Below are 13,115 nucleotides of genomic sequence, written 5' to 3'. Positions count from 1 at the left end.
CTCCCAAATGTATCTATCCTCTATGGATCTTTCACCGTCGTTCTTTCAATTTGTATGTACTCTTCAAATTTAATCTTTCTTTCTCAGGAACTGAATTAATAATTTAACATCAATAATATTTAAAAGAAATATGGGGTACAGAAAAAAAAACTGAGGGGAAAAAAAACAGTGGGGGTACATATGAGAATCCAAAATATCATATAAATAAAGAATAACCTAGCGATCACAGTAAATGAAGAGGAGGCAGCCTCATTTAGACATATACGATAGGATGTAATATAAACCAATTTCCACTGAGCGTCTAAGATAGAGTGGCCCAAGTCGAGTTCCCGACGAGTCTGAGAAGGGGACTTCACACACTGTTGCAATTGTAGTCGAAGGTTATACCAGTATGAAATGTCTCCTCGACCTCTACTAGATTTTAAACGGAAAATCAAGTCCCTTGGTAGTACACCCACCGACCCAGAAAGTTTATTAATACTCTTAAACCAGTGACTAATCTGATAGTATTGGTATAAGACTGTGGGTGGGAGAGAGTAGCGACTTTGCAAACTGGAAAATGGTAGCAAAATGCCCCCTTCCAAAAGATCACCTAGGGTTGTAACCCCACTGAATTAATAATTTAGTTTCCAGTTAATAGAAGCAGCTTGCTTTATATATGTTTTGCTTTACAAGACAATAAAAATAACCCCTAGAGCTTTCTGCTCAACTTTAATCCTTGTCAAAGAACTGTCCTTTGTTCCCCAAATTCATTCTGTTCAAATCCTGTTTTATGCATTGAAGCAACACCTCCAGAATGTGCATGGATCTCACACAAGGCACTGCCAAACTTTTAATTATGCTGTAGCCATCTATCCCATTGACTATCTTACCAGTATTTCCCTAATCAGACCTTCACCTCTGAAATCACTTTTGAACAAAGCAACTATACTATTTTACCTCAGCAGTCTACTCCTGCTCCATTATATTAGCCTCTTTACAGAATGAAAAACTTCTACATTAACATATAAAGCCATTTAGAATACTGCATTAACATATACAGTAGATCTCTTCACTTGCATCAAAGTATATCCTCACTCAATCCCTCTGCTCTGCACCTCACTCATTGCCTCTATTACTGGTTTTGGGACTTAGGCTCCACTCGCTCTGAGGAATTCCCTCCTTCATACAACATCTCTTTCCCCTAGCCTCCAAGCCCTTGAGCATTTTCAGAAACTCCCCTAATCAGTGCACCTTATCTTCTTAATTTCCCTAAATTATTCTTTCTATACTGAAACATTGCTGTGTGTCTGGATCATATAGTCTCACTAAGCGAGTTTCTCCACTGCAGCTGGCAAGACCAGTATTGCCTTTATGGCAGTTTACCTTATGTATTAAATTAATTTTGCCCTGTGAGTTTGCAACCAGGGCCCTTTTTTACTTTTTTTTTATATAATACCCAATTTTGCTTTATTACAGTTTCCAATTATAAAGCGTTGCAGAGTAAGTTGGCGCTATTTAAATAAATATTTATCTATAAGCTACAGTTCCAGCTCAGGTAATTAAAATATTGTACACTTAAGTTTTAAAGCATTTGTTTTTCTCAAAGTATAGAGAGGATTATTTAGCTTGTTTTAAATAGATCAGTAGAAAATATTTATTGTCAGATGTGCAGATTTTTATCTTTGTTTTGCTTGGTAATTCAGGTCCAGGGCTTGGAATGGATGGTTTCTCTCTATAACAACAACTTAAATGGAATCCTTGCTGATGAAATGGGTCTTGGAAAGACTATTCAGACTATTGCACTCATAACCTATCTCATGGAGCACAAAAGACTTAATGGCCCCTATCTTATTATTGTTCCACTCTCGTAAGTAGAACATTTGTTTCCCTTACTGCATTGTTTTGAAATGTTTAAGTCACTTAGCATATAATAGGATGAGCTTAATGGTTAAACATCTTTGGGGAGAAGTATAAGCAACTTTTGAGATATATTTGTCTTAATTGACTGGATCTTGCCCTTTTTTATACTCCTGTTTTCTGTTTTTCTTTTTTTCGTTGGGTAAAACACAGATAACCCTATTTAAAAATGATTGCTTGATGAACTCAAACAAGTCATCTCTCATTTCTCTTTATAATTTGGTCACTTGGGTGGTGATCTAGTAATATGCATCAATGATATGTTTTTTGTTTTCTGCAGTTAGCATCACAGCTAAAGAAATATTTGTTTGGCTGCAGAAATACTTCTGTTCATATGTTTTTATTAGGTATCTATTTTTTAGTTTAACAAAAAATTGAAAGCAACTGCGCTAAGAATTGTTATATGTACTGTATGTATACATTCGCCGAATTATGTGCTTATTATCAAATAATGTGCTTGACAAAAACCTTTTTATGCCTTCACTTTTCCATGGTGGTAATTGCAAAACAAAAGCATCCCGCTGTGATCGCGCTGAGCAAACTAAATTATGGGTCCCTGGACTCCTCACTTTAAAAGATTTGGGTCCTACACCACTGTTTCTGTTTCCCACCACACATTATGGAGGGGGGGGGGGGTTAAGGCAGGCAGCAGTTTGGACAGTGCTGGGGGTACAGGCAGGGAGAAGTTGGGGCAGAGCTTAGGGCTAGAGAGGAGTAATGTCAGGCAGAGCTAGGGGTAGGGAAGGGTAAGTGCAGACAGCAGTTGCAACATTGCTGGGGGGTAAGGAAGGAGCTAGGGGCAGGCAGTATTGGGGGTAGCGGACAGGGCAATGGTAGAGAACAGTTGGGGCAGTGGTTACCGCCTTCCTCCTGCTGGTAGCCCTCCGGCCGGGTCACTGTTGTCCGCCTGCAGCTCCCTCCCGTCCCATGCAGGGTCCATCTGAGGGCCGGCTCCAGCTATACTAGCACCCTGTGCAATCAATTATTAAGCTCACCCCCAAATATATCCATGATGAATACTTTTATTATTGTTGGTAGTATTGTATTTATTATAGAAAAAACACACACACAACCATTGGCCCCCACAGGGAATGAAAACAAGCACAGCATGCTCAGGATATAAACAATAGCATTAAATGAACAGTAAAGTCATAGGGTGAAGCAGGTGAGAACAACCAATGTGGCATATTGAGAGTGATGCCTACACAAGTAATAGCAACCCAACAACAGAGTAGTATAGTAAATTGTAAATGGTCCAGACAGAGAGCAGGCCAAGCTAGCAGTGATAAAACAGCCCCACTGGAGGTTCTGGGCAAAACAATGTCCACATGTAGAATGCAGTGGGGACCAAAGAAAAGGACCCCCCCTGACAAGTGACAAAGAAAGGGGTAAAACTAAATAGAAGACAAAGGGGGACAACACACTGGGGAAATGTAGGTATAAAGAGGGATGGGAGGGGGACAATTAGCAGAGGAAAAAAAATCAGAACAGAGGGGACTGCAGAGGCATTTCCAAAACCATGAGCTGAGGAGGGAGCAGTCCAATAATGCCGATACCGGATAAGCAAGAGCGAGGGCGTCCACTGCCCCCCCAACCCAGTGGCTGTAGAAAAGGGGAGTAGCAGTCAGACTTACCACACCAGTGACCAGCATCCCAGCAAAAGGCACAAGGAGAAAGCAGGAGCAGGCTCCGGAGTGCACCTCCACGGAGAGAATGGTGGTCATGGAGACAGGTGCAGGGGCAAGCCATCACGGGTGGGGACCGCCTCAGCTGCTAACGCCACAGCACATTCAGATAAGCAGATTCAGATAAGTTCAGAGACGGGAACGCCAGCTTATGAGCCATGGAGCCTCCCGGTTCCGGCAGGGGAAAGTAACATAGCCACAGCAGGAGACTACTAACGTCAATCAGAGCAGGGGGCAGGATCGAGACTCCCAACGGGTCACTGCATAATCTTCTGCCTTCTGGAGACTGAGCAGGCTGGCGGGCTATGAGGAAGGAAGGCTGTGACAGGCTGCATTTAGATCAGACGCTGCCGGCAGCGATTGGCTGAGGAGATGCTGCTGGCAACTATTGGTTAAGTAGACACGACCGATTTGTTGAGAAAACGCCACTGGCAACCATAGGCTGCTGCTGCCGCACTGCCCACACCGCATCCTGCGGGACCCGATCAATTTTAAAAGCTGGGTCCTCAACTTCCTGTATCGCGTAAAAATGCGCTATAGCACTTATTTTGCAATCACGGTCCTGTGATCCTTTCCGTTCTAGGGTCAATTATTTTGAAAGAAATTCTTACGTTTTCCTTATTTTGCCTTCCTGCTTTTAAATTTATTGTTTGTTCTTCCCTAGGACATTATCCAACTGGCAGTATGAGTTTGATAAATGGGCTCCATCTGTGGTGAAAATTGCTTACAAGGTGTGTAGTGTTTGTATGGAGCTTTAGTGTCTGTGTACCTTTTTGTTCTTCTCCAAAAATCTAAATAATATTACTGTGTGTGCTGCAATGCAAGCTAACCATTCTAAGGAGACCGCAATAAAGACTAATTACTTTCAGATGAAAAAAGCTGCACAAAATGGTTTATCATCACATCCAATATATTTGATGAGAGCAATAATAGTTATGACTCTTGTATGCCGTTTTGTGTGATGGGTAGATTGGATTTATGTTTTGGAAAGGCCCACCTGCTTCCCTGAAATGTCACAGCTGAGCACCTTTGAGAAGTGTGATGACTTTTTTGTTCTTCAGCAATTGTTTTCAGAGGCTGTTTTTTCAGTGTTCTTTTCATATTTGGTTATGCACACTTCATGCTAAGGATACCCAGTGGGTAAAGCATTGACTTAGAAGGATGAACTGTAAATCCAGTTCTCAGAAATCATTAAAGATATCAAGATATAAGTGATTGTATAATATCACTAAGGAGGCGATTCAAAAGTCTTGCTTGATTTATTCACCATCTAAGTGAAGTTGGCGCAAATATAGTACTTTTAAATACTTTTTTGACAATTTTGTTTTTATTTTGTTTGGGCATATTTTTTTTTCAGCCTGGCAGCCCTTTGGGTAGGGTTTTATGATGGCTGCAGGCTAAATGTAAAAATTTACCTGAAACAGAATTTCTTAAATGTGAGCAATTTGTGTATAAAATGCAACATCAGTTTGTTGAAAGGGAGTGCTCTTGAGCTTTCTGCAGCATACACATGAGTGAATGTATAGTACAGTAGTCTACACCCAGTCAGGGAATGCAACCTACTCTCCAGGCCTTTCTTGCCACTGTCTGCTAACAGTAGCTTTGCTCGGCCACCAGATCTTAAGGTGCGTACACACGGAACGATATACCTTAACGATATGAACGATAACTATATCATTTAACGATATATCGTTCTGTGTGTATACAGTGAGCGACTAACGATGCGTGCGTCCCGCTGGACGATGATAATATCGTCCATCGGGCATGCATACAGGCCAATCTGGATGATATTGTTAATTTCCCATAGGGGTTTGCGATCGTTGGTCATTCATCGTTGGCGATATCTTTGGTGTGTGGATGAACAATTTTGTTTATCCAGCGCACCAGGAATTTCAAGGGAGATCGTTCAGCGATATCGTTCGCTGAACAGATCGTCCCGTGTGTACCCAGCATTTACACTCCTGCTATTTGTCTAATGTAAAAATGTTTACGGTTTATATTAATAGGAGTTAGAATGTATTTTAAAACGTGTTTCTAATGAGAAAAAAAACACACTGAACTTTAGTGGTGCAATGAGTTCTGGGACAACTGCTCTTCTGGGTCACAAGAACTGGAATGCTTGGAAGGGCAAAGCATCATGTAGCCAATTCACTATATCCCCAACGAGCAATGATATCTAGTCTGAGTCACATACAAGATATGTGATTCAACTTGAATTGCTTAAAGGGGCAGGGGGCTAAATTACCCCCTGCCATTCTTGTGCATAAACTGTATTCCTCTGAGTCACTACCCCACAGCAGTGTTCTTTATGGAGGGGCACGGGGGCAGGGCACCTGGCCAGCGTCCTCAAAAAGGGGCTTAGGCACTCAAAAGGGGCATGTCCTTGAGAGTAGCTCCCTTTACATCACTGTGGGGGCATGCCCAGCACTCATGGATATGCTGGGCAGCCCACAAACTCCCTGCAGTGACACAACATCCAAAAGTAAGGGTTTACAGGTGCCTTATGGAATTTTCTACTGAATTTTGGGTATAGCACCATTGATATTCATGTTTGTTGGGGCAGGTTTGTAACTTCCGGACATTGGAAGCCCCTTAGAACAATGTAATCCTTGTCCGTCACCAGTAAATCTTCAGATAATCACCTAGGAAATAGAGAATACCAGTGGTCTAGTGGTTTGTTTTTGAATGTTATTTTGGTAGGCCCTCACTAACAGGGGTCTCACAGAGAGAAGCAGCTGACTTGTACCTATCACAGAAAAGAGCAGTGTGTACATTCTAGGTTCGGCCGCACACCGTAGAAAGTGCACTTTCGTACGAGCCAGAATAGGGGGCGTGGCCACAAGCAAAGTGGCTATGTCCTCACTCTTGGGGGCGTTCCCAGCACTTGGACATACTGGGCTGCCCCCAAGCTGTCCCCTCGCTGTGAATAGATGCAGTGCGCAACAAGGTGGCACAAAAAGTGCACAGGCAATGAGAGTGATATGTAGGCAAATAAGAGTCAGACTACCTCAGCCGGCAAGAGCTACATCCAGGGGAATTGTCCATCCATCCGCAGGTCTTTCAGCTGTTGGTGGACCAGTGTGGTCAATTGGATGACACCATAGTGGCTTCCAGTCTGATCCACAAGGTGGAGAGGTCTGCTTAGGGACCTGAGACCTGTGGGTGTTTTTGATAGACGTCATGGTGGTACCATGGAATTACCCTTTAATTTATATTTTCCCTCTGGTATTAATGCTACAAAGGTGCTAAAAAGGATGGGTCTGTGTCATTCTGGTGGCTCCAGATTGCTCTTCTCAGCATGGTGGAGGATCCACTGTGACACCTTCCACTGAGACCAAACTTTCTCATTCATGGACCTTTTCAGCACCTTGACTTGCCTGGTTGACTTTAAAGGTGTGGCTACTGCAGCAACCATCCTGATAGCAAAAAGGTTCTTGATGCTGTTATGCAGATGATGATGATGATGATGATGCATGCCAGAAAACCAGTATCTGCCACAGTATATCATTGAGTTTGGAAAATTAACATTCTGTGGTGTTGTAGAGCAGTGTTTCCCAAACTCATTCATCAGGGAACATTAACAGTTCATGTTTGTCAGGTTCTTCACAGAATCACAAGTGAAATAATTAGCTCCGTCTGTGGATCTTTTAAAAAGTGTCAGCCAGTAATAAATATACCTGCCATGCACTGCTGGTGCTCCCTCCCTGCCATGCACTGCTGGTGCTCCCTCCCTGCCATGCACTGCTGGTGCTCCCTCCCTGCCATGCACTGCTGGTGCTCCCTCCCTGCCATGCACTGCTGGTGCTCCCTCCCTGCCATGCACTGCTGGTGCTCCCTCCCTGCCATGCACTGCTGGTGCTCCCTCCCTGCCATGCACTGCTGGTGCTCCCTCCCTGCCATGCACTGCTGGTGCTCCCTCCCTGCCATGCACTGCTGGTGCTCCCTCCCTGCCATGCACTGCTGGTGCTCCCTCCCTGCCATGCACTGCTGGTGCTCCCTCCCTGCCATGCACTGCTGGTGCTCCCTGAGGAATGCATTTGGGAAACACTGTTGGAGAGGTTGGAGTTTTTCACACTTTCATCTTTCCAGACTGCTGGTTTAAGACTTAATGCTTTGAAAGTGCAAATTTCTGCTCACTGGTGCCTTATCCAAAATAAATTGGCTTCTATTATTTGGAAGTAGAAGAAATGACTTGCTATATCTTCAGCTAGGAGGGTGTCCATGCTCAGAGTCCTTTCCTGTTGGTCATCCTTCTTTGTTTTATACAGGCCTGTCTTGAGGGCTAAGACCTTGTTTCAACTAAAAGTTCTTTCCCGATTTCATATGACCCAAGAAATAGTTGTTTCCTGCCTTAACTCAAAAAGTTCATTCACATGTAGAGTGCTTCCTTCAGACTTTGAATGTAGTGAAAAATCAAGAGTCAAAAATCCTATATTCAAAGGACCAAGGAGATACAACTTTTTGACAATCTCTTTGTTCTTTATAATTTCCAATCTATTGCCCACTGGATTAAAACTGTAATGCATCAAGTGTATACCACATCAAGTACATGAGAATATTGGAGATCACTCTGCTAGGCTCATGGAAACTTTGCGGGCAGCAAGGAAATGGAGCTTTTAACACCTTGACGTCAAGTAACATAAGCTTTGGGTGAAAGGTCCTTTGCGCAGCTCAGTAGTGTTCCCTCCCATAAGGACAGCCTTGGGACACCACCAGAGGCTTCAGTTTTCCCCATGAAATGAGAGTACAGGATTTTTACTTTTACTGTTAAATCCTTTTCTCTAAATTCCATGGGAGACGCTATATGTCTTCCCTCACACCCCTGGTTTGGTTGTTAGGTCTGTTTGCACTGTGTTTTGTACTACATTGTAAAAGTAACGTCTCTACTCCTAATTGATGCTCAGCCACTGTCCTTGGGCTTTAATTACAAACCTAGGTGTTGTTCACCAATAGAGGGGAAAAGAAAAAGCTGTGGCAAATTTTTTTTTTTTTTTTTTTTAAATGCCCAGACTCATTGTGCCACCATATATACCCCAGAGTTTCCAATGTCGTCCTTGTTGTTGTTTTTTACTTTTTTTTTTTTTTTTTTTTTGCGTTTTCTTAATACATAATTTTTTATAAAAAAAAACAAACATGATTTATTAAAGCTTAAATAAGAACATTGACAGTGTTATCATGGATGGTCCTTGTTCGTGTAAACAGACATAGAAAAAGATCAGGTTAATCATGCAGAAGATAAAAATAAAAGTGAATTGTTTTAATGAGTAAGCTATATTTTGCCTTTATTGTTTCCACACACTGTATGAAATCTTTATTTCGTAAATCTGACTCTTGTAAAATCGTGCTACCATATTATCAATGGTGTGATGTCTAGCCTTGTCTCATAATTTTAGGGAACACCTGCCATGAGACGCTCTCTGGTCCCTCAACTCCGCTCTGGAAAATTTAATGTCCTCTTGACAACCTATGAGTACATTATAAAAGACAAGCACATCCTTGCAAAGGTATTTTTTACTTTTTCTCCATTTTTATGTATGACATAGTTGTTTAACATTTAATTAAGACGAAACCATAGAACACTTTATCGTTCGCTCAGTCTAGACTTAGACTTTTTGTTTCTGCACTGTTGTTTGGAACATGTTTAGATTGTCTTATTGTATGTAATCTATTATTGATGCCACTGGTATCAAACGACTGCAGTGCAGACTTACTAATGCCAGCCGGCAATATTTAGTTTTGCTATAAAATGCATAATCCTTCCTACAGTAAGTATATTTTCTTCAGCCAGCATTCTGTTTACTCCTAGCCAGATATCTGATGCTGTTCACATTGGTAATTGCTGGTCTAGTCTATCCCAACATGTGATCAGTGGGAGCAATGTACTGCCCTAAGCAATAATGGCTGGCAAATGGAGACTGCAGCATTCTAAAGCTCCTAACTGCTCCTTCCTGATGATGATTACAGTTTACCCACTGCCACCTTGTTTTTGGTTAGATCTGCTTTGGATTATAATCTCATTAATGTATGAATCCGTGTTCAGGAGGATTTACTGATGCATTCAAATTATTTTATTTGAAGTTGTTGGCAAGTCCGCAGAGAGTTTGGCAAAGAACTGCATCGTGGGAAGGTCATGTGGGTAGCTGTCCAAATTATTCATGTACAAACGCTTTGTGCTAATTCCAGATAAAGTTTATTTATTGTTTTTAAAGTAAGTCTTCTGTTCTTCTAACAGTCTTCTCTCTAGATAATTAAGAACATACAATATAATGCACTGCCCCTTGAGTAACATTGCTCCTTATATTGTATCACCATTGCTTATTTGACAAATATTTGTCAAATAAACACTGTCTCAGCAGCTTATTGGGAAAAAATAAAACGTTTTGTTGTGTATAATAAGCTACGAAAACTGTGTTATGGTTAAAAAGACTATATAGATTATTTAACAAATGTTCTGAATTATGGTGGATATTTCTAAAAGCTGTGCAGGATGTATTGCCAATGGAGACCAATAAGATTTTCATTGGCACTTTTCTGGCACTGTTCAGAAAATGGGATGTCTGGTTACTGTACATATGTCTCCTACTAGACTTACAGGGGTATTCAATATGGGTGCGATAACATCGTTTTTGCATTAATATCGGAGGTATGACGTCATTATCGCAGGTTTTACTTTTACACCGTATTCAATTTCAAAGACTTATCGCAGTTTTGAAAAGTCTTTGATAAAAAACGGGGATAACTTTTCACCATTGAATAGGTGTCGAAAAAAAGTGCAGAATTGGGGCTATTTTTTTTAAGCCTGCACCCCTGGGAATGACATTTAAAAAAGAACTGTGTCAAAAAAAGTAAAAAAAAAAAATAGGGACACCCCAAAAAATAATTTTAAAAATTGGGGTGAGAAAAAAAAAATAGGAAAAAATTGTTTAACAATAGGGAAATAGGTTCAGGGCTATTCTGCAAGTATGCGGCAGATGTTTTCTAGAATAGAATTATAGCGGCAGGTGCACAAATGCAGAATTTAAAAAAAAAAATACTTTAGGGACTTAAAAATATGCTAGCACCCATTTTCATGTACTCCAAATTTGATGGGACCACTTAAAAAAACGAAAAAAAATAACCTAAGTGCTCTTCTGCATCACTTCAATGTCGGGAAAAAAACAACTGCTGCGGCTATTTAAATCACCGACTTTCAATTAAAGGCTAAAACGGGGGTACCCATAGTGTTCCCCCATGTTTTTACAACTTTCGGGGGGTCTTACAATTATTTTAAGGAAAAATTCGTAACTTTACGCAAATCCAACTTCGGAGTTTCCCGTTTTCGTTAATTTCATATTGAATACGAGGATAAGCGGGAGCGCGCACCATACCTTAACGCAGAAAAAAACTCTGATATGAAACGGTAACTTCGACAGTGAAGTTAACGTTTCATATTGAATACCCCTCTTAGCCTCAATATGTCATGTGTCTTTTTCATCGGAAAATGCATTTTGGTCACAAGCTGAAAATGAGTTCTAGGCCTAAACTGATGCAACAATCTGCTTCCTTGAGACTACCTTGATTGATTTGATATGCGACACTTGTATGTCTGTGTACAACTGAATCTGTATACGAAGTACAGCGGAACGGTGTGGTAAAAAGCAGTGGCCACTGCATTATAGCACTTCATACTCAGTTTCAGACTCCTTTGCACACAGATACACAAGCATTGCTTATCAAATGAATCAAGGCAGTCTCAGGAAGCAGATTGTTGCATTTGTTGAGGCCAAAGACCCATTTTCTGGAGAAACTTAAAAAATATGCAATGCAAACCGAGTCACATGGGAACTGGCTTCCCGAGAAGGGCTGTTTGGCTTGACTGCATCAATAGTTTATAAGAACACATCCGTAGGTTGCAGAACAGTTTTTCCTGTTGCCCGTGGAAGCTTTCATAAATGTGTGTAAATGCAGTGACATATGTAAGGCTTCCCTTGCCATGTTTTTAGATACGATGGAAGTACATGATTGTGGATGAAGGGCATCGGATGAAAAATCACCACTGCAAGTTAACGCAAGTGTTGAACACGCATTATGTGGCTCCAAGACGTATACTGCTAACAGGAACTCCGCTCCAGAACAAATTGCCGGAGCTCTGGGCTTTGCTGAATTTTCTTTTGCCTACCATCTTCAAAAGCTGCAGCACGTTTGAGCAATGGTTCAATGCTCCATTTGCCATGACCGGAGAGCGGGTAATGTTTCAATGTCCCCGGTGGTTATTTTTTCCACCCAAGAACCAGAAAAACAAAAATGCAACTTAGCACAGAAATTCTGAATTCTAAAATGGTATAACAATTTCAAGGTATAAATTGAGTTAGATACTGCTAGTACTATAGTGCAAATTTGGGTAAACACTAGCCTGCATGTTAAATTGATCATTCTATATTCTCATTTTAATTTCTATTGCATAGACCCAGTACATTATTTTACTAAACCAGATGCCAGCAGCTCTCATTTTAACTCAGTAGTTTGCTGATTTTTATGTACAATATCTATCCCCTGCAAAATTCCATTATTTATTAACCCTTTTAATTTAGTTTATCTAAACGATATGAGAGGTAGGGACGACTTGGATGTAAGATAAATGTTTTTGCCAATTATATTGCTCATTTTAACTATGGTAGCAGATATGTATGTCAGTATGTGGTGTTCTTCTAGCAAGTTGAGTATTCACTGATTTGTTAACTTTATAATATCAGAGTGCATTCTTAGTGTTTAGTGAAGGAAAACGGTGTAATACAACAGAAAACTATTTCCTGTTTCAAGTTAAGGTGTACTTGAGTATATAGTCATTGTTTATGGGAAACCTTTTTTATTGGTGTGCCAGTTTTTAATGGTACAGTTTTCAAGTTTGTCTTAAATTTTCCAAGAACATGAAAGAGCTCCTTGTATGGGTAATTTTGTATTGCACTTTCCTTTCTAGGTAGGTTTCTATCTTTGGCAGAACACATGTGCCACCAATTTAAGTACATAGTATAATGTTCTACAACGCGTTCTCCTTGGTCATATCTAAAAATTAAATGTACAGTTTGCAATTAACAAAATAAAACTTGTATAAAAATGAAGTTCAGAGGGAAAACTTTGATTTGTGAAGTTTAATGGTATATGTTACTAAACGATTTTTTTTTAGTAATGTGCAATGCAAACGGCTTCATCGATACTAAGTATCCTTAGTATAAACATTACTGCTCAGTGAAGACTAGCAACTTTTCTGCTATTTTTAACTATGCACAATCTTCCATTATAGATTATTAGGGAGAATTTATTTATAAGCAATTAACTATTGTAATAGCAATATAGGTTTGTTTTTTTTACAAGAAGGATATATAGATTTATTCTTATGCTTTTTAGCTAATCTTAATGTCTTATTTTTATCATACACGGGGGTTAAACATACTATAGATCAAGATTTCAAGTCCTTACTGACCAGTATAGATTTAAAGCCCTTAATGCAATTGTTAACCTCTGTGGTAATTCATTTCTCCCCCTCACCATCCT

General features: G+C 40.4%; 1 protein-coding gene across 9 annotated transcripts in view; it reads left to right on the top strand.

Annotated features, from left to right (window-relative positions):
- The window catches only part of SMARCA2 (SWI/SNF related BAF chromatin remodeling complex subunit ATPase 2), a 233,705-nt gene that overhangs the window by 92,392 nt on the left and 128,198 nt on the right, over nucleotides 1–13,115 (top strand). For all 9 annotated transcript variants that reach the window (XM_088476593.1, XM_088476591.1, XM_088476597.1 and 6 more), the window contains 4 exons: nucleotides 1,686–1,849; nucleotides 4,249–4,315; nucleotides 8,978–9,088; nucleotides 11,567–11,809. In XM_088476593.1, coding sequence (XP_088332719.1) covers nucleotides 1,686–1,849; nucleotides 4,249–4,315; nucleotides 8,978–9,088; nucleotides 11,567–11,809 — 585 coding nt within the window. The remainder of the gene's footprint in view (nucleotides 1–1,685; nucleotides 1,850–4,248; nucleotides 4,316–8,977; nucleotides 9,089–11,566; nucleotides 11,810–13,115) is intronic.

Source organism: Taudactylus pleione, unplaced genomic scaffold (assembly GCF_031769625.1).
Source record: "Taudactylus pleione unplaced genomic scaffold, aTauple2 ptg000190l, whole genome shotgun sequence".
NCBI classification, from domain to species: Eukaryota; Metazoa; Chordata; class Amphibia; order Anura; family Myobatrachidae; genus Taudactylus; species Taudactylus pleione.
This window is presented reverse-complemented; position numbering and strand designations above follow the sequence as displayed.